Below are 22,494 nucleotides of genomic sequence, written 5' to 3'. Positions count from 1 at the left end.
TGACACTTAATTTTCAGTTTAAGATTGCCTATTAATGTCAAAGTAGATCAATATCAATTTCTTGCTTGGATCTCTTCTTCTTAACATTCAAAGTCAATTAGAACTATCAATGTGAGAGAAAAAAACCCCAATATTTTCCCTTTCCCCTTCTCCTTCACTGCTTAAAAATCTTCTTTAGGAATGATATTAATCTTTATAGTTCAAATTCCAGGGTACCTTACATAGATGTTTTCTCAGTTTAACCCGGTCAGTCAAAACTTTCTCCTTTTAATTTCCTCCTTCACAATCTTATCCGGTCGGGTTCTTCTTTGAGGTGGCCATTTCTGACCACCGCTGCAACTGCCCTTGGGAAAGGGAGTAATGGCCAGCCAAGGACAGATGCAGCTCTCCTCAACCCCACTGGTGGTCTCCCCCTTCTCACCTCTATGGGGTGGCTTCAGCCCTGAATCCAAACGGCTCGGGGTGCTCCAGCGGCAAGCATAGTTCAAAATCGCGGAGTTTGGTCCATCGCTGAAGAAGCCCAAACTGGAAGTTCCATGATTCTTGACTCTTGATGAATGTATCTTTTCTTTTATGTATACTGAGAGCATTTGCACCAAGACAAATTCCTTATGTGTCCAATCACACTTGGCCAATAAAGAATTCTATTCTATTCTATCTATTAACAATATAGCCAGGAGCCCTAACACATTTAGTGGTCTAGGCTCAAGAACATAGCCAAGTTTTTAGAGGTTTACAAAATGCTAACAGGTTTGTGGCCATTCTAATCTCTGAAGGGAGAATGTTCTATAGATCAGGGGCCACTGCAGAAAAAGCTTGCCTTCAGCTCCCCGCCAGTCAACATGTTTGACTGATAGGATCGGAAACATGCCCATTCTTCTTGGCTTGGTTGGACAGATAGAAACTCTTTGAGAGAAGTGATTCCTCAGATACCCCAGTCCCAAGCCATGTAGGGTTTTAACAACCAGCACCTTGAATGGTACTTGGAAACCCACTGGTAACCAGTGCAACTCACACCAGAGTGATGTTATGTGTGCCATGAGTTACTACCGTGACTGCACAAGAGGTGGCGAGTGTGCAGGGGCCGGTGGTATCCAGCAGCAGCAGCAACCCACTGGCCCCTTAATGCAGCCCAGATACGTCCAAACATGGAGGCAGAGGTGTGGGGGAAAACAGGCAATGTTGCGAGGCTGCTTGGCTCAAGGGAGGATTGCATGGTGGCACCGGCAGCAGGTGGAGAATGAGACACCGGGGGAAGCAGCCAATCCTGATGCCCTATGCACGCATCTGCCCTGGTACAGCCGCGGGCAAGCTGAAATGGTGGGACAGACTGGAATCGCCTGCATTCCTCCCCCCACCTCTGCCTCCATCTGGCACCACCGGACACTTTTTGTCCAGAGGGAGACTGGAAACTCTGTCTGCTTGCATATGGGGCACTTTGAAACAGAGCTCCATTTCATAGTGCCCATGTCAGCATTCCAGGAATTACAGCCATTGCAAATCAGAACTTTTTGAGCCAATTCAATTCGTCAAAGAACAATTTTTATTGGAAATAACATCCTGGTACAAGCTGGTGAAAAGCCAGTTCTTAATCTTCCCGGGCTTTTCACAACCTTAAAAGAAAAAGTTTCCAGAGGGTGGAGCTGGCGTCGTGACGATACAGCATGCAATCTTGAGATTGCTGCCGATATCTTTGCTCCTGGATGGTCCAAACGGATCTAAACCATCCCGAAGAGACGGTGAATGTAAAGAGCGCATCCTGTCGATCCCAGGGATACCATAAAGTCCCTGGTAGATCCACGAGAAGCTCTTTTTGCCAGCAGCAAAGAGGCAGCCATTAAAGCTGCTGAAGTTGGGACAGCTCCGAAACGAAAGAGAACAGAAAGAGAAAGTGTGCCGGTTTGGTGAAAATTTTTTCTTTACTTTAAGATTTAAAAGGACACCCTAAGGAAAAGAAAGAATCTGGAAAATCTCAGACAGAAGTGATTAAGCGGCGATTTTAAATGGGAAGTCAAATTAATTTTTTTCTTTTTTTTGCTGGATATATGATTTTTTACTTTGAACTGGATTGCTCTTTTTTTTCTACCTTATTTTTTCTTTTTTGTCTCTTCTCCTTTTTGTCTTTATAATATTTTAGGCTAGAGATTCCCTTTTAGCTTTTTTTTTTCTAAACTCTTTTTCCTTTTTAACTGATTTTTATAATAATTTGTTTGGAAAAGAAGGGGGAAAGTGAAAATAGAGGAAACTTTGTAACACTGCCAACTAGAGGCTTAGAAACATTGTTTCTCTTTTTTCTCTCTCTCAACCAGACAAAGCTGAGAAAGAATTCAGACTTCTTTTCAAGGACTTTGAGCCTGTCCGATAAGATAGAGGGAAGAGCATGGAAGAGTACTATTGCAGGTGCTCTTCTGAGTTTCTATCAGTAGCTGCAGTCTGGTGTTGAAATACACAGAAAAAAGACGATAAGACTCAAGAGAAGAGTCCAGAGGGAGACTTAAGAAAAGCCCTGGATAATTAAATAGGTGCAGTGTGTTCTTTTTCTCTTTTTTAAGCTGGGCTATTCCTCACCTTAACAAACCCCCTCCTTATCAGCTTATTATTTGTAATAGTCATTTGGATCTTTGGCCTTTTGGAACTTGCTTTTGTCTTTCTTTTTTGTTTTTGGAGCCTGGTTTTTACTTTTGCATTTTATTTTAAAGGAAAAGTCTTAGTATTAATGTTTTCCTTCTTTTTTTTTTAAAGGGAGTAGTCTTTTTTCTTTTTTCTCTCTCCCTCTCCTGCATTTTTTATTTAGTTTCCATATTGGTTTTTCTTTTGTGGCTTCCTTTTTTTTGTATACCTTTTTATACCTGAGACTTTTTAATTGGATTAAGGTGTTGAAGAACCTAAAGAACTTTTTTTTCTTCCTTAGTTTTTTACTTTTTATTTTTCTGCCTCCTACAAGATTTAACAATTTTTTCCTTTTTCTGTTTATGGTTTTTTCTTCCTTTTTTGAGTTTTTACTGCTATTTAACTAATCGGTTGGATTAAGGTATAAAAGAACCTGAAGAAATTTTTTTTTATCTTGCTTCTTTTTTTCCACTATTTTTATTTGGAATTACAATTGGTTATTTCACGAGTGGATTAAGGTCTAGAAGAACCTGAAGATTTTGAATCGTCTGAAGTGAGCAGGAAACTAACAGCAGCTGGTTCTTCAATTCCTACTTCTTCCTCTTCATTATCTGGAGGACAACGCTCAATACAGATGATATTACAACAAGAAAAAGAACAGGAAAAGGTGACACTGCAGATGATAATGCAAGGAATTCAAAGCATACAAGCAAGAACAGAGAATATTGAAAGGAGAATAGAAAAAACTGATGAAAAGGTAGAGAATATTCAACAAATGATGATGAAGTATGATGAGAGATTCCAAAATATTGAAGAAGACAAACAAAGGGATAAGAAGACTGGAGATATTGATGGCAGATTAACTGTGGTTGAACAAGATAAAAGTGGGATGCTGAGATGGGAGATGGATAGATCAGAATTTTATCTCAGATTCCAAAACATAGAGGAAGAAAAGGGACAAAACTTAGCTGAGATAATGATAGAAATCTGAAGCTGAAGCTCTGGAAATAACCAAAGAGAAGATGATGGATGGAATAGATGAGGTTTTTCGAGTCTTCACAAGATATGCAATGAGAAATAGCTTACCAAGAGAAGTTCACATCAGATTTACAAAGAAAGCCATTAAAATACAAATATTGCAGGTGGCAAGAGAGAAAACATTGAAATATAAAGATAAGAAAAGATAGAGGTATATGGGAAGGTGGCTGGTTTGAAAATAAATAAAGACAAAACAAAGATTATGTTATCAAGACAAAAGGAAGAACTGGCGGATGTACTGAAAATCCAGGTCACAAATAAGGTCAAGTACTTGGGGATACATTTGACAGCAAGATGTAGTATATTAAAAGAGAATAACTATATTAAACTTAAGGAGCAGATAGTGCTAGATTTGGCGAAATGGGAAAATTTACAACTATCATTAATAGGGAGAATATCAACAATCAAGATGAAAATATTACCCAGAATTTTATATTTGTTCCAAACAATTCCAATTAGGCTTGGAAAAGATTATTTTGAAGATTTAAATAAAATTCTATTGAAATATATATGGCAAGGTAAGAAAGTGAGAATAAAATTAAAACTTTTGCAAGATGCTAGAATGAAAGGAGAATTTGGTTTGCCTAATTGGGAGTTGTACTACCAAGCTACAAATTTGATGTGGGTCAAGGAATGGATAACATTAAGAAATGCTAGATTGTTGACATTAGAAGGACATGATCTGTTGTTGGGGTGGCATGCTTTTTTATGGTATAAAGGAACTAAAACACAGGGGTATTTTAGAAGACATTATATATGGAAGTCTCTGTGGTTAAACTGGGAGAAGACTAAAAGGCAATGTTATTTGAAAATTCCGGTCTCGCTATCGACTATTGAAGCATTTTCTTATCCTATAATATACAAAAAGGAACAAACAGTTAGATATGTAATTGTAATTGAAGAATACGAAGTGGAAGCACAAAACAATTTGTAAACCAACCGACACACTGTATGCACATATATGGAAGATGGTTTGATGTTTTTATGTTGTGTTTGTTTGTTTGTCTTAAAAACAATATAACTTAAAAAAAAGAAGAGAAAGTTTCCAGTCTTCTCAAAACAATAAATCACATTATCCAATCTGGATACTAGCTGGTTGCCTGATTACAGCTCTCTTCTCCTCCTGGGGCTGGCCACCTGTTAGAATGGCTCTGACTCACCAGAGACCTATTCTATTTTGTTCACCAAATTCCCTCTTATTACTCCCCCCTTCATCTCCACACTGTGTCAGCCCGAAATCCAGCTACGGGCGTGACAGCCCATATATATTTATTTATATAAATAAATAAAAGGCTCGGGAAACACGATATATGCATGGTAACATTTTGCACCAATTGGAGCTTCCATATGGTCTTCAGTGGCAGCCCACGTAGACTATGTAAGGCAGTGGTCCCCAACCTTTTTTGTACCAGGGACCAGTTTCACGCAGAAAGACTTTTTCAAGGACCGGGGGGACGGCGATGACACTTTTTCAAGGAGGGGGGAGGGGGAGGAGTCCGAGTTTGGTGGTTTGCTTGCAGACGTTTCATTACCTGATTAGATAACATCTGATGTTGTTACCTAGTCAGGTAATAAAACGTCTGCCAGCAAACCACCAAATTCAGGGAGCGCCAATGCCTCCTCATTGCAACCCTGAGTGACTCTTCTATTGGGACATTTAAAACGGAGGGTTTCAGCTGCAGATTCAGGAACTGCACCGGGCTGAGGAGTGCCTTCAAAACTGAGCGCTGGGTGGCAGCGGCGGCCCGCGGCTGTCTCTGCGGCTCAGGACAAGTCCCTGCAGGATGGCTGAGAAGCCCCGCCTCTCAGCTCTGCTTCCCTCAGCCTCATCCCTCAGGTGTCCCCCTCCCTCCCTCAGCCTTATCCCTCAGGTGTCTGCCTCGTTCCTCTCTCAGTCGCTCTCTCGCTCCTCCACCAGCCCAGGAAGAAACTGCTTCAAAGAAGCCGGCAGGGTGGCTTTTCCTGTCAGTGCAGCTCCTCCGAAGCGCCCGTTCACCCCCACCCCGCCGCCCACGGTTCAATCCAGTGCTTCGTTCTGCCTGCCTGCCTGCCTTCATTTCTGGTTGTTTCGGAGCAGCTTCGGCTGGGTAAAAGAGGCGAATAGTTATTATTCTCAGCCAAAGCTAGTCCGAAACAACCAGAAACGAAGGCAGGCAGGCAGAACGGAGCATTGGATTGAACCACGGGCAGCGGGGTGGGGGTGAACGGGCACTTCGGAGGAGCTGCGCCGACAGGAAAAGCCACCCTGCCGGCTTCTTTGAAGCAGTTTCTTCCTGGACTGGTGGAGGAGCGAGAGAGCGACTGAGAGAGGAATGAGGCGGGAGGAAACCGAAGCCGCTGAGCCGGAGAGCAGGACAGGCTTTGGTTGCTTCCTCCCTCCCCTTCTTTCATTTGTGTCCTTGATCCCTGATCCCAGCAGCATTCACCGAAGGCAAAGAAAGCCGCCATTTTTATTTTATTTTATTTTTATTTTATTTTTATTTTCTTTCCGGCCCGGTACCAAATGATCCACGGACCAGTACCGGTCCGTGGCCCGGTGGTTGGGGACCCCTGGTGTAAGGTAATCTAATTTGAAGGTTACAAGAGTGTGAGTTACTGGTGAGCATGGCCTCCCAATCCAGGTGTAGGCACAATGTTCCACCCAGAGTTGTGGAAGGCTTTCCTAGCCATGATTGCCGCCTATTTTTTTGAGCAGGAGCTGCAAGACCACGAGGATCTCCAAATTGTGCACAAAGTCTCTTGGTTCAATGCAATCCCATCCAAAACCAGAGATGGAAAAACCTCCAATGAGTCCAGTCCCCAACAGTCTCCAGATACTGGAATAGTACGTCCACAGCATCATTCAAGGGACCTGACATAGAAATATAAAACTGCGAGTGATGATATCTTACCCCAAACTGATGGATCACCTCACCCAGCAGCTTCATGTAAATCTTAAATAGAACACAAAATAGGGGCCACGGCTAGATCTCTCTCCTTCTAATAATACCAATTGGAACTGGCCACAGAGGAAGGAAGAGAACCAGCACAATACAGTGCCACCCACCCGCAATTATTGGAGCCAGCTCAGAAGGATACCACAATCAATGGTATAGAATGCCACTGAGAGATCAAGAAGCATCAGGATGGATGCACTACTTTCATCATACTCCTACCAGAGTCATCCATGAGTGCAATCAGTGCCATATCAAGCCTTAGTCTGGACCCCAACTGAAAATAATCTGCCTCATCCAGAATTCTCCAAAGCTGCTATGTGATCACTCGCTCTATCATCTTTCCTAAAAAGAGGTTGGACACTGGTTGAAAACTGCCCAGGCTAACTGGATCAAGCAATGATCCTGTGAGGAGGGGGCACACCATCACCTCTTTAAAAAGTGATGGGATCATTCCCTCTTTCAAGGAGTTGTTAACTATTGCCAAGATCCATACATGCGACGCCTCCCATGAGGCCTTCATTATCCAGAAGGGGCATAGAGCATACAAGTGGTCGAACTAGCAGCTGGGAGAGCTTATCCACTTCTTCATGCAACAGGCTCAAACTCTTTCCAGCTCACCTTGCAAGATGTAGCCCCCATCACCTCCATAAATTCTCTTCTATGGGTGGAGTCTGACATAGAGTGAATGCGACAAATTTTATCTGACAGATGCACAGCACATTCTTCATATTAACCCCTAAGTTAGACTTCGGCATTGCTCCCTCTAAGGAGAGACCGACAGCTAGATTATATAAATATTTCCTTGCTGTTTCAAATAAATATGACAATGATAACACACATTAGCAGTAGTAGTAATAATAGTAGTATAGTTGGAGCTTTTGGGCCATATAGAAACTAATAGAAATCTGGCTTACCTCCATTTAGACTGGCTTCCACAAAGATGCGGATTGTTTTGACGCACAGCTCAAAGTTCTCAGGGGTTACATGAGCTGCATCTCTCACAATAAAAGATAAGGACTCAACACACTTCATGAGAGATTTGGTATTATGAGGACCCAGGTCCATTCCCACAGTCAGACTATACTGATTCACAAGGGGAGAATTGCCTAGTCTGGAAAGTCCAGCCATGGTTGAATTATCAATGTCATCTTTCCCAACCTGTGAAGTAGAGATTATTCAAAGCTTAAAGGAAACCATATGTTCTAATTGAAGCCAATGTGCTTTTTAAATATAATTTTATTTAAAAAATTATAACAATAGTAAAAAGTAACAGAACTAAACTTAGAAAAGGAAAAAGAAAGAAAAGAACAAAAAGTGCAGGGGAAAAAGAAGAAAAAGAAAAGAATTAATATAATAAAAAAGGAAAAGAAATAGACTTCCAACCTTCAGCACAACTATAAACCAATTTAATAACTCTTCACACCCTTTAGGTTACAAACAGATCGCTTTTCATCCCAAATCCCATCCCTGACCTACAAACAAATTCATAAATATCAATTTGTCAATCCTTGCATCAGCAGAAAGTTCAGAAAGGGTTGCTAGAACTTTGCGAAAAAGTCTTACTTTATCTTTGATCAAATAAATCAACTTTGTATTCCTTTTCTGAAACTTGTCTTAATTTTTAATTCAATGATTGCTGTAGGATTTTATTTTTCTTCACTCTTCATCCCATGAGACAGAGATTTTATCAACTCTCTTTTGTATATTCTACCCCTCCCCCCCAAAAAAATCCAGGTCATTCTCTTGGTTTATCATTTTTACTTTCCTTTTAATTTTTAAAACTTCAGCCTTTTTTATATCAAGCAAATGTCCTTTTCCAAATTATTCTTTTGGCCTCTCACTTGTAGTTCTACTTTCAGTACTTTCTCCGTCATGTCAGAAAAAAATTGTTTTACATCTGTCATTCCTTCATTAAATTTTTTAGATATAGTTTGTCCATAAAAGCAGACATTAATACCAATAGTGTTGACATTATAACTAATTTCTGGCTCTATTCTTCAAATATTTTCTTTAATATTTCTGATGTTATAACATTTTGTCATTTTGTAAGTCCCAGTATTAACTCACATCAAGAATAGGACAATGTAAGCAATGATTAGATGCACTGAATAAGATAATTCAAGATAAAGCAGCTTCTTATGTTCACAACATAAAAAGAGAAAACAGTGAATGAGATAAGAGGACCAATGGACTGGCTTGCCTTGAAAACAAACCAAACTATTTCTTGATTTGGGAAAATTATAGGCTACATTTGAAGCGTGCTCATGCCCAGTTAACACACATAATTCTCAATGTTACCTTAACCACCGTTGAGGGCTTAGAACAAAGTTTGTGTATGTAGAATTATTTTTAACATGGTAAATGAGGGACATGATCCTTTTATTTTTTTCAAAGATGGAGAAAATCCTTAATTATTTACTATTTATTCATCTCAGATACATATAAAGAGACCAAAATACCCAAAATTACTTACCACAAGCCAGCCACTGTTCACCACATCTACATCAGTGACAGAACGATGCAATTTACTTTGCTTGCTGTGATCTGCATATACCTCTGAATCAGAAGTGTAGCCACGATCTAGGCTGGTTTCATTTGGATGGTAGGAGATCTCACTGTCTGATTGAGCTCCTTAAACAAATAATTAAACAAAATGGAATTAAGCAAATGTGCAAGAGCTTATTTTTTATGCCACCAGAGACTGTTATGATGGAAATGCAAATGCTCCAATGGTGCCTTGGACTAATGTGATTCACTCTATGAATGACTACATATAACATCGACTGGGAATTGTGCAAATCATAGCAAAAATGGTAGGATATAAGTTAAATAAATAAATAAACAAACACTAAATAACCTGAAATTACAGTTGTGTTAAGTGCCCCATATACAAATGCACACATTCATGATAGTCTTTAGGTAGAACTGAGACTAACAACCTTCTCATCCAGCTTTCTTTCCACGAGACACTATTTTAAAGTTCCAGGAATGTCACAAATCCATGCTTTTCTTTTCCTTCCCTTTTTGGTAAAATGGGAAGCAAAGCTGAGAATCCATCATTTCACCCATTCTTGGTGGTTTAATTTAAACTAAACCTAGGTCACTGTCACCCTTTGATTCCCAGCAGAAAAAGCAAGCATCTTCTACTTTACCCTAAGAATCTAGTGGTTCGAGCATTTTATATAATCTCTCTCTAGTATACTGTCTTCTCCACAATTTTGACAGGAAAACTGAGAGGCAAGTAATTGTAGAGAAAAAGGAAGATGACTTTGACTGCAACATGCAGGAAATCTAGGCAAAAAGATTACATTTTTTAAAAGCTAGAATAATGAGATTATTCAGAAATGATTCAGGCAAACATTTCTCTATTCACTGAAGTATAATGAAGAAGAGAAAGAGCATAATCAGACTTGCACGATTCTGTTATTATGGCCAATTTTAATAAAAATAGTTTTAGTTTTTATATGCAGTTGATTTCCTGTGTGGCTTAACTTCTCAGTAAGTTCCACAGTATTTCCAGAATACCTTGAAGCCGCAACTTCCTACTAGCTGCATATTGATACTATGAAGCTTTGTGAATCCTGCCTATAAATTTTATTTCCATACTCCTAGTAAAACATAGTTTTTAATCAGCTGCTATTTTTATATTTAATCATAACAACTGGAAATATAAGTGGGAAAAATGAAAAGGTAAAAACTTCTGGTTTTTTAATCTGTTGGAGAAAGAAGTTGCAATCAGACTTGGTTTTTTGTGAGCCTCTTTACTAAACAAAATGTCTAAAGCAACAACTGTTAACAAATTGGTAGCTTGCTTCTCAACAAGAAAACCCATTGCCAATGACCAATTACCTGTATCATTCTCTGTTCTTGTAGGTTGCAGCACTGGGGGTGGTTTCACCCCAGAACCAATGCATTCCAAGAGAGTAAAGAGTGTGTACCAGTCTTCTCCAGAGTGAATATTGGCAGCATTAGTCTTGAGAAGCTCATGAAGGCCAAATGCAATCTGATGACTTGCCCTGTTTAACATGCTGGGTTTCATCATGAGCAAGATTCGCAAGGAGAGCAACACCTACTCGGAGAGAAATCATGGTAACTACAAGAAACATAAATTATACCTGTACCAGATTCATGTTTGCTAATTGCTAGCAGCACATTCAAGTCTGTATTATAAGAATAATAACTAGATTTGTAATTGTATGTTCTTGCTTGGTGAAAAATCATAAAGCTTTTTCTCCTGAATTTATTCCTACTTTAAATCTTTTGAAACATGAAGGAAGTAAAGAGAGGGAAGTAGTAATAAATAATAGATTGTAATAAAATATATTTTATTATTTATTAGAGACCACCTATCTCACTCACAGAGTGACCCTGATATTTAAACATGTTATATATAAAGATTTTGAAAACTGAAAAGTTTTAAATCTTTACAAAATTTATGTTTAAATGCAGTAATTTTGAAGTTGGGTGTCAGAAATGAAGGAATCACCTCAGACATTTGCTGCACTGCTATGATATTGCAAATGATACCTCCTTTTTCTGACTTTTATGTGGGGTAATCTGTTGTTTGATCAACCTTCTGAATTCATCTCAAAACACTTCCTTAACATCAAACAAATGTGGAAAGAATCTGGTTACTTTTTCCCATAGGAAACATGAATAATTGGCAACCCCGAGCCCCTAATAAAGAAGGAAAAGAACTTCCCCAAACCCACAGCCTTTGTTATCCTAGAGTAATATCCTGCCTGATATGGAATAGGACAATTGGTCACGGCCACATTGCTGTAGTCACTTCATTGTGTGTCCTCACCTCTACCGCCCCAACTAACCCACTGTATCCCTCTTAAGATGCTTAAATTTAGTATCTGGTGCAGGGTAGTTGTGCAGTGAGCCAGAACACACAGTTATAGCTGATTGATTGAAGAGTGCATGAAGCAATGTGACTGTGATTGGTTGCTGTTGGTGTGGAGAGTTCCCTTTCCCCCCCGCCTTCTTCTCCTGCGTGCTCTGTATAACACCAAACCCAAGGGAGTGAGCCATTCTGCTTATTTGTTAGATGTAACCATAAGTATTTTCTGAACATGAAAAAGGAGTCTGGTTGTCTTATCTCTCTAGTTGATAAGGATAATAATAGAAGGAGTAAAATCTGAATGAAAATCTCAAACCGACAGAGAAAGTGAGATGAAGGGATGGTGGGGGGAGGGGGGGAGAATATGTGAATATGTCCAAAAGATGTCTTGAAACAACATGGAAAAATTCTGGAAACACTTCTTGTGGTGGTCAAAACCAAAAACCAAAAGGAAAGGCAAGAATTCTACCCTTAACATATGAACCATGAGTATTGGAACATTCCCAATAATTTACTGCGTAGGCACAGAGCCCAAGAGTGTGAATCATGACCATAAAGATAATAAAGGAACTAATGTTGAAGAGAAACAATGAAATTAGTCCCTTCAGAAAACTGACACATCATACAGAGCTGTATTTACCTGGGCACTTATTTCTTCTCTGCGCAGAAGTCGGATTGCCAGTCTCAATAGACCTACTACTGCTCTTTCCACTAAACAACAGTATTCTGTAGCATTAATACATAAATGGTAAAGATGATCTCGCATTGCCTGCCAAACAAAAGTCACACGATCCCTATAGAGACAGGAAAAGAAAAAGAGTATCGTGGGCAAAAGATAAACCAAAACACAGGCTTTATTCCAAACAGCTGGTAGTTGGCATGTGTGATAATTTACTCACAGCCAATTTGGTTAAGGTGCTGGCCTTAAATGGGAGACTGTAAATCAAGGGTGTCAAATTCAAGACCCCCAGGCCCATGGGGTGCTTAGATCTAGCCCACGGGGCTGCCCTGGAAACAACGGATTGGCCCACAGTGCCTCTGTCAGCGAAAACAGAGCTAAGGAGCTTCATGTGCGGCCCTCCCAGACTCTGTTTTCGGCTGTGATGGCCTCCTGCAGCCCTTTGCCAACAAAAACTGGTGCTCGAGGGACCGCATGTAGTCCCTATGAGCCCCATTTTTGGCCACAACAGCCTCCCCTGCAACCCTCTGCCAGCAAAAACGCAGCCCCTCCCCCTACAATTTTGTTTTTGCTGGCAAAGGTTTACAGGAGGCCATTGCGGCCGAAAACGGAGCTTGTGAGAGCTGCATGTGTCTCTCCCGAGCTCTGTGTTTGCTGGCAGAGGGTTGCAGGAGGCTGTCATGGCTGAAAACAGAGTTTGGGAGCCCATTTTCACTGGCAGAGCGCTCAGGCCACCCCAAGTGCCTGTCACAAGTCATGTCAAGTGGTCACCTTGGCCATGCCCATGGCCTACCAAGGTCAAACACAACCCTGATGCAGCCCTCACTGAAATCGAGTTTGACACCCCTGCTGTAAGTTCTAGTCTTCCATTAAAGCATGGAAGCTGGCTGGGTGACTCTTAGCCCAACTCATCTCACAGGGTTGCTGCTGCAAGAGAAATAGGAAGGATAATTATATACACTGTCCTGAGTTGTACAAAATAAAAGCAAGATACAAATCAAATAAATAATTTAGCTAAAATTAGGGTCCACTAATCCAGGGGTCCCCAACATGTGGGCCACTAGCCCATATGGGGCTGTGGCCTATTGACCTCCAGGCTGCATAAGTAGCTGGTTGATGCAAATGCATGTGCGCATGCACAGACCCATTTGCGAGCATTTCTGTGAGTGTCGTGGGTGCTCACGCGGGCTCTTATGGCCCAACTCGCGCAAGTGTTGTCACAGGCACTTGATTTTACTTGTGGAAACATTGTTGTAGGCACTCGCTGCCCCACTCCATTTATACTTTATATGGTAAGTATAAATTGAGATATTTCAAGAAGGTACAAAATATCTTTTGATCTATTTGTAGGAATATGTTTGATATTACTTTTCTTAGTTATTATAGGGTTACTTTTGGGTATAGTAGATTTTAAAGAGAGATCAATTTATCATTAGAGATAGTATCTGCTGTTTCTATACAATGCCTAGCTAGAAATTCTTCTTGAGAGATGTTATCAGTTGGTTGATAAAGAAGAGCTTTTTCTGTTGCTTGTTAGTACAAGATTTCCAATGTTGTAATATTAATAAGCATACTGTGGTGATTAGAACTAATACACTTGGCCTTTAGTTTGATAAATTCCATTCATGATGATAAGATTGAGATATTTGATGCATTTTTATTAAATGATCAATATTCAGATATATCAGTAGAGAAACTTTCATTTAAATCCTTGGCTTGTAGGAACAGTTTTGTCCCTTCAATTAAATATTAACTTTACACGTTTTTCCCCTTTTATATGGGTGTGTGCACATGTGTTTAAAGGATATCAGACAATTAATACATGTATAAATGTATGTATCTGTGAGAGACACACATAGACAAACACATAATTGGTCATATATTAACAGTGTAACGGATTTTTAAAATTCTAAGACTTCACTCTCAGTCAATCAATGCATAATTTTGCTAAACTATCTGCACTTATGATTGTTTTCAAGTGGAAATTAACCCATGTTTTCATTTTATGTGGTGACTGTTGTTGCTAATTTTATACAGGTAGTCCTCAACTTACAAAAAGTTGCTTGGCAGCCATTTGAATTTACAACAAACCTCCCCAGGGCTACTTATGAGCAGATTTAAAGTTCCAACAGCTGGTCTGCAGTTTGAATGCTCAATGCACTTAGGGCTGTTTGCAGCGTCCTGCAGTCTTATGACAGCTATTTACAAGTTTTTGCTGGAAACCAACATTTATTTCAGCTTTCTGGCAAAATATACTCACTGCAAATAATGACTGCTGCAAAAGATATTGTAAAATCCAGTGTGGTCATGGGGTGAACTGCTTAAAACTGGCACGACTTAAACATAATTCTGGACTCAATTACAGTTGTAAATAAAGAAGTACCAGTAATTAATGTAAAGAGATTACTTTCTGGTCAGCTTCACACTAAGAAGTGGGTCACATATTGGGACAGATTGGAGAAGATCAAGCAGAATTTGATATGAAAATCTCACAATCACAGTTCCCTCATTATGTGCCAACAAGTCAACATTGACTTTTAGTAACAATATAGATTTCTCCATAGCATTAAGAATGAAATAATCAAATTTAATTGCTGTTAGGGATACTCTTTAACCTGACAACCCAAGTTTCCAGTTTGAAGAATGTTATCAAGTAAAATTGAAAGTTCTCAACATTTGTTACCATATCAAAGGGTAAAATGGCATCTATATGGCTCACCTATTTTCCAGTACAATCCTCAAAAGCATCTCCAAACAGAAAGCACAGTCTTCTTCATCATAAGTTTCCTCATCAGGAGACACAGATATGAGAGCCTGAAGCAGCCAAAGAATATTCACATATTTAACATTGGTATAAAAGTGAGAACAGATACAATAAGCACCAATGTAGCATCAAAGAATTTCTAGTGAGAAAGAACTCTAAGAAGCTAGCAATTATTTTATTATTTTGATATGTAAGCAATACAAATCCATCTAAAATTAGCAATGAAATCTCATTACTCATTAAAGTAAATTTAGTCATAGTAAATTTGCAGCTGCAACTGATTTAAGCCTGCCTATTTCTAATCTGCCTGAAAGGCTAACTCAAACCTCACCTTCATTAATTCCTGCAGGGAGTCAAGTTGCAGAAACTTGCTCTCAGTGATTAACTTCTCTGGATCACATTGCTGTAAAGTGGAAAATTAGAAGAGAAACAAATTATTAATCTCACAAAGCAGAAATAAGTAACATATACATTGTTATGTCTCACCTGCATCCACAGGTGAGCATACGAAGTTCCAGAGTTCAAAATATTCAAACAAGAACAAAACCAAATTTTAAAGAGTTAACAGTACTGTTTTCAGTCCTTGGCAGTCTTCCCGGAATCTGTCTGGCAATGCAGAATTGCTCATAAATCACAACAGCTGCTTCAAACATATTCTTTCGAATCCACAAAGCACCACTCACGTTTCACTTTGCTCCAAGCAAAGATTGAGAGTCAGCACACCTCCTTAAATCCCCAGTATGGGCGTGTCAGTCTCTCTAATCAATGTCTGGCTTGACGCCTCCCTTCAGATTGTGATTGACGTTTCAATCTTCTTCTAGTTCTAGCGTCAAGCCAACATCTGTCAGTTCCCTCCTCTCTAGAAACCCCTGACTCATTTTGTGAATCAGCTGCTGTCATGTTCGAAGTCGAAGGTTCTGGAGTGGATTGTCTCTCTGACAATCTCTCATCCTCCTGGCTCACATCTGTGTCCTCTGATAATTCAGACTCCACATTCACAGCAGGCTCAAACCTTCCATCTTCAGAGGCATCAGAGTCAAAACTCCCAGCAGGGTCAATCCTTCCAGTCACAACATACATAATATAAAAACTATCCACAAACAATTTTAGAATGTATTGCCTCTATTAATACTCCATACTAATTTTTAGGATGAAGGACTTTGTCAGACATGCCTCCCTTCAAAACCCAAGAAAGAAAACCTCCGACTCCATGTTTGTTAGAGAAGAGGTACTTTTGCTCCGTTTGAAACGATAGCAACCAAAGAAAAGCAAGATCTGAGGCAAAAGGCACGAAAGTTACATATTGAAAGTTTTCCCGATTCCCTCCCCCCAGGGACCCACGTTGAATAACCAATCCCCAATTCATATGGTGTCATGTGGGGCACATCTTCAGGCGTTTTTTGCCCATCTGGTATGCCAATACCATTGACCTTGACTGGGTCAAGTCCATTCAGCTGTGCAGTAAATCATGAGAGCATCCCTGGGGCGGGATTCAATTTTTTTAACAACAGGGTGTGGGCATGGTTTGGTGGTCATGGCTTGGTGGTCATGTGACTGGGTGGGCATGGCTATGTGGTCATGTGACTGGGTGGGTCAAAAGAGAAAGTCACTTTAACAATGCTCTTGGAGCAGGGGGTTGGACTAGATGACCTCCAAGGTCCCTTCCAGCCCTGGATTGCTGTGCTGTTTCAAAGCATCCTCTGAAGCTGCATCTAGTACCAGGATTTGTGGTCCTTCCTTCCTCTCCTTTTTCTCTCCCTCCCTCTATCCATCCATCCATATCTCACTCACTTTCCCTTCCCTCTTTCTCCCTTCCCTCCCTTTCTTTCTCCCATCCCTCTTTCTTTTTCTTCTTCCTTTTAAGAGAAAGAGGGAGAGGGAGAGAAAGCGAGAATGAGAGAGAGAGAGAGAGGGAGGGAGGGAGAGAGAACAAGCAACCATGCATCTCTATGTTATTTATGGTATATTTTCAGCTGGACCCTCTTTCTATTTAAACCTTAGTACAACAGCCAGATATTTAAAGCCATGAAACATCTTGAATTAATCTTGAAACTTTTTGCATACTTGTACTTAAAACAGAAATAATTTTGTTTTAACACATATGGCTTCAATTCCAAAGCTACTTTTTATGAAGACCAAGTCATGAAACAAAACAAACAAACAAAACAAAGGTTAACCTTCTCATTCTTTCTAACTCTTTCTAAATGGCAAGTAGGTGTGAGCCTTTCTACTTGCCATTTTATTACCAAAAATTTTCAAATTAAAGAGTTGCCTTCCAACAACAAAAAACATAAGTTTGTAAACTGTCTGAATAGTAACACAGCACATAATATCAAACCACAAAGTAGAGGGAAAATATTTGTGAAAAATATTTACTGTGTTCTTGCTTGTCAAGTTTAAAAGACCATTGGATTCCATAAAGGTTGTGACAGCAATAGAAGTAATGATGTGACCATAAAGCAGCAGCTAGGCAAACTGCTGAACAGTCTGAATTATGTTTTGGAAATTGTGTAAAGTATGCTGAATGAGACCTAAAGGGAAGTTGTTCTCTACAGAATCCACTCTGAACTTACCACACTAAGCCTGGCATGAAAAAGCAGAGCAACTTACTTGTTTTGAAGAGGAGGATGCGTCCCTCCCTTTTGGTTCACACACAGGCCACCTTCATTCAGCTTGGCTCCCCACCCAAATGCCAATCTTCCCCCATCCCCATTACAATGGTAGCTGATAGCAAGCAAGCATCAAAGAGGCTGACAGACTTCTTGGTTTCAACATAGCGTATTTTTCTCAATAAATTAAAGAGCTTCTTGAAAGGACTATGAACCATAATAAATTTATAATATAATATAATATAATATAATATAATATAATATAATATAATATAATATAATATAATATAATATAATATAATATATAATATAAGTAGAGTAGAGTAGAGTAGAGTAGAATAAAGGTTGTGTTTTCCCTTGGTGGATCAGGGTGGGTGTGGCCTGCTTGATGTCACTCATGTCAGGGGCACTTGTGGTGGCCTGAGTGCTCTGTCAGTGAAAACGGGCTCCTGAATTCTGTTTTTGGCAGTGACGTCCTCCTGCAACCCTCTGCCAGTGAAAACGGAGTTCGGGAGACTGTGTGCGAGCTCTGTTTTCACTGACAGAGGCACTGTGGGCCAGTGCTGTTTCCAGGGTAGCCCTGCTGGCCAGATCTAAGCACCCTGTGGGCCAGATAGTTCAGTCTCTTCTATCATTCCAGACAAATGGCTGTCCAGTCTCCTCTTAAAAGTCTCCAGTGATGAAGCTCCCACAACTTCTGAAAGCAAGCTGTTCCGTTGGTTGATTGTTCTCACTGTCAGAAAATGTCTCCTTATTTCTAGATTGAATCTCTTGTTGATCAGTTTTCATCCATTATTCCTTGTCTGGACTTCAGGTGCTTTGAAAAATAGTTTGACCCCCTCCTCCCTGTGATAGCCCTTCAAATATTGGAACACTGCTATCATGTCTCCTTTGGTCCTTCTCTTCACTAGACTAACCATGCCCAATTCCTGCAACTGTTCTTCATATATGTTAACCTACAGTCCCCTAATCATATTTGTTGCTCTTCTCTGCTGTCTTTCTAGAGCAGGGGTGGCCTGTAAAAAGCAAAGAACTGGCCTGTGGTGCCTCTGCTAGCAAAAATGGAGCTGGGGGGGCATGCCGCTCCTGCACCCCAACTTAAAAACTAAACAAAAGGAGAAATGTTTCCCCTTTTGCAGTTGATCATGCAAGAAGGGACAGGAAAGAAGAAAGAGGAAAGAGGAAAAAAAAGAAGGGAAGATGGGAAGAGAGCAAGGAAGGTAAAATAAGGAAAATGTCAACTAAAAAGATACTCCTTTGGTCTTTTTAGCTGCCAGAAAAAGGGAGTGGGGGAAAACAAGGCATTCTTGAAAGGGCTAGATAATCAACTTGGCAGCCCAAAGTTGTCAGAGCATAAGAAGGATATTGGAGAGCATGATGGATGACTCTTGGAGACCGATGTGTCCTATTGGAGAAGTCACATTCAGAGGGTGGGGAAAAGACCAGGGTCAAGGGGGAAATGTATGATGTGATTTAGTATCACCTGCACCCAGCCACATGCCAACATGGCAATTTCTAATAAACCAATTTACTTTTTCTGAGATGCGGCTAGAGACTTTTGCTTTGAATAAGGGTGAATTTGTTGGAGCTCTGACAGAAAGTGGAGAAGAAAGGAGAATGAAGAGGGAAGGAAAAAGAAGGAAAGGAAGGAAGAGATTGAGGAGGCAGGGATTGATAAAGCGAGGGATGTAGGAAGGAAGGAAGAAGGAAGGGTTTGAGGAAGGAAGGAAGAATTGAGAAAGGGAAGGAGGAAGGAAAGAAGGGATTGAGGAAGGAGGGAGTGAGGAAGAGATTGAGGAAGAAAGGAAAGAAAGGAAGGAAGATAGATATATAATGTGGGTCTCAGAGAAGTCTTGCCTTAGCGCTTGGCCAGCACAGGTGCTCCCGACATGAGTCCTGTGTCACGCCCACCATGGCAACACTGCCCCCCTGGCCACACCCCATACATCTCTGACCCTCCACGGTCAAACACAATTCTGATATGGCCCTCCATGAAATCAAGTTTGACCCCCCGTGTTCTAGAGTCTCAACATCTTTATATAGCATGGTGACCAGAACTAAATGCAGTATTCTAGGTGTGGCCTTACTAAGGTTTTATATAGTGGTATTAGTACCTCACCTGATCTTGATTGAATCTCTCTGTTAATGCAACTTAGGATTAGACTGACTTTTTTGGCTGCCACTGCATACTGTTGGCTCATATTTAATTGGTTGTCCACTAAGACTCCTAGATCCCTCTCACAATTACTGCTATTAAGCCTGGTTTCTCCAAATCTATATGTGTACTTTTGGTTTTCCTTGACTAAGTGTAAGTGTTTACTTTTCTCTACATTAAATTTCATTTTTTTAGTTAGGGCCCAGTGTTCAAATCGGTCAAAAATAAAAACAAAATCAAACAAATATATCTGTCCAATATATTTGAAAACATATTGCACTAAGTATGGAGGCCCCTAAGGAACTTAACGTTGTCTCTTTTTTCCATCTTGACTTGAGTGCTATCATCTACTGACAGTAAAATCCACTATAAATATCATTTTTTTCTATTCAGAGTGAAAGCAATTAAATATCATGTTAAAAGGTAAAGGTAAAGGTTTCCCCCTTCCACTCATGTCCAACTTTAGGGGGTGGTGCTCGTCTCCTTTTCCTAGTTGAGAGAGCCAGTATTGTTTGAAGATACTTCTGTGGTCAGTGACCAACATGACTAAATGCCAAGGTGCACAAAACACACTGTTAAAAACAGCCAACTATGCTGTTTTTCCTCTTTGCCATTAATCAGAACTATAGTGGGATGACACAAGGATCCCTGTCAAAAGGTACCTAACATTTTACTATATTGTATGTGTAATACTGACTTCCAAAGAAAAAATGTGCCTTTAGAAAAAAAAAGTGATAATAATGGAAGTGATGATGGAAGGAAATACCTCTTTTCTATCTCTTACTTATTTATCCCAATGTAATATACTCTATATTTTTACTGCTGTACACATCTTAAGCTCCCACTCAAAGGTGATGGTAGTGGTATTATTGCTTGCTGCATAGTCAGCCAAGTGTTTAGACTGGATTTGGCATTTTTATCCATCTATTGCATCCTTTCCAAGGTCCTGGAAAAGACAGTTGTTGTTTGAAGATGTTAAAGGTCACTGTATTATTATATTATTATAGGTAGTCCTCTCTTAAATATCAAATTTCAGACTGACAAACTCACTGCTAAGTTATATGGTCACTAAGTGAGACATCATGTGACCATGGTTTCTCCATTGACTATGGTTTTTGGAAGCCAGCTGAGAAGCATACAAATGGCAATCACATGACTGATAGTCATAAATGTCCACCAGTTGTTAGAGCATCCAAATTTCAATCCCATGATCACGAGAAGGCTACAAAGTCATAAAATGTGACGACTGGTTATAAAAATTTTCAGCATCATATATAGACCATGCTACATGCATACATACATTTATATTAATAATTTATATTTTATACATTTATTATATTATATATGCATACTGTACATCATAATTGAGTATGATACACACACACAAAATTTATTATATTTATTTTAACTACAGCATCTATCACGAATTTGGACTAGTGGCATTTTTTATGTGACTAAAAAGCCCATAGTGATAGTGATACATCAGTTTAAAATTCAAATCTTAAGCAGTGAATGAACCAAAGAGATCTGCATTTTGTTTAAGTAATGAGAAATCATCTCAATGTCTGCATGAAAGATTTCAAAATGATTTATAACATAAATCAGTCAGCAGTACTTCAGACATTCTGGACTCTCCTGGGTCTGCATAAAAAGGGAATGAGTAAAATCATGCTATTATTTGTTTATTTGTTTATATTCCATTTTCTTAATCATCTTTCTCCCTCAGATTGGGGCTCTGGGTGATGTTGGAGATACAATTACAATAACAATAAAAATATCTATTTCCAATCTTTTAAAACAATTGTATTATAACTACACATAATAATCTGACTTTGAAACATGGTTTCATATTTTCAGATGTAAATATTCTTTTGAACATGGACATTGATAGCTGAACTACAGAATCAGATTCATCACTCAGTGCTAAGAAATCTGTCCATCAACAATGGAAAGATAAATGTCTTGCCTCAATTATGCAGTGGATTAAAAATTTGATGTTCTACTCTATATGCCATTATCTTTTACCTGAACCCAAATTACCTTTATACATTCCAGGGCCATTTTCTTTGCTTCCTGATTCTCTGTGGATGGTCCTCTCATACCAGATTGTTCTGTGCCACTGAGTGTCAGCCAGTTAACAAAAATGAGCACTGTAGACTCACCACTATAAAAGAAAAAAGAAAAACATGCAAATAGAACTTAGTACCAGAGTCCCAAATCTAAAGCAGCCAAAATGCTTCAATTTATTCTCAAGAGAGTTGTATCAGCAACTTTATTTAGAAGTCCAAGGATTGCAAATGAATATTATCAAATTAATTAAGGTATGGGGGAATCTCAAATATAAGGGTAAAGGTTCATTCTCAGAGTTTGTGGGATTGGTTTCTGAATATTTCATTACGAGGCTAAGTAACATCTTCAGCAGAGTTTAGGGAATGTCAATGTGAATGTTCTTCTGTTTATAAGAGCTTCAGATGTGGATGTGTCAAGTGAAGGTCTTGTTATGGGTCTTGTGATGGGTCAGGTGTGAGTCATCAGTGAGAGTCTTGTGATGGGAAGTTACATCAGGTGAGGGCCATTGGGAGATGAAATGCTGATTGGGAAGACTTGCATGGGTTGATTGAGGGTTGGTGCCATCTCTGGTAGCTGTGTGGTTGATTTGGATTCTGTTTGTAGGATGGTTGTAGGTCATGTGTCTGTTGATGGAATTGCTTCTGGAATGCCAGGCTTCGATGAAGTCATGAGCGTGGTGGGTGGTAGCATGGCCAATGATTTTTGTGTTTCTCCAATCAAAATGGTGCTGTTTGATGTTGGTGTGGGTAGAGATTAAGGATTTGGTATTGGCATTTGCCCAATGTTT

At 39.6% G+C, this 22,494-nt stretch overlaps 1 protein-coding gene across 4 annotated transcripts in view; it reads right to left on the bottom strand.

Moving 5' to 3' along the window:
* Positions 1 to 22,494, bottom strand: part of GBF1 (golgi brefeldin A resistant guanine nucleotide exchange factor 1) — a 324,935-nt gene that overhangs the window by 68,475 nt on the left and 233,966 nt on the right. For all 4 annotated transcript variants that reach the window (XM_026710970.2, XM_026710972.2, XM_026710971.2 and 1 more), the window contains exons 26-32: positions 21,678 to 21,801; positions 15,205 to 15,276; positions 14,829 to 14,923; positions 12,071 to 12,224; positions 10,434 to 10,653; positions 9,058 to 9,215; positions 7,499 to 7,742 (exon numbers count right to left, since the gene is read on the bottom strand). In XM_026710970.2, the coding sequence (XP_026566755.1) occupies positions 7,499 to 7,742; positions 9,058 to 9,215; positions 10,434 to 10,653; positions 12,071 to 12,224; positions 14,829 to 14,923; positions 15,205 to 15,276; positions 21,678 to 21,801 (1,067 nt within the window). The remainder of the gene's footprint in view (positions 1 to 7,498; positions 7,743 to 9,057; positions 9,216 to 10,433; positions 10,654 to 12,070; positions 12,225 to 14,828; positions 14,924 to 15,204; positions 15,277 to 21,677; positions 21,802 to 22,494) is intronic.

This window comes from Pseudonaja textilis, chromosome 4, assembly GCF_049901715.1.
Source record: "Pseudonaja textilis isolate UNSWEBS1 chromosome 4, rPseTex1.2, whole genome shotgun sequence".
NCBI classification, from domain to species: domain Eukaryota; kingdom Metazoa; phylum Chordata; class Lepidosauria; order Squamata; family Elapidae; genus Pseudonaja; species Pseudonaja textilis.
The sequence above is the reverse complement of the archived record's forward strand: the minus strand, read 5'-3'. Positions and strand labels throughout refer to the sequence as shown.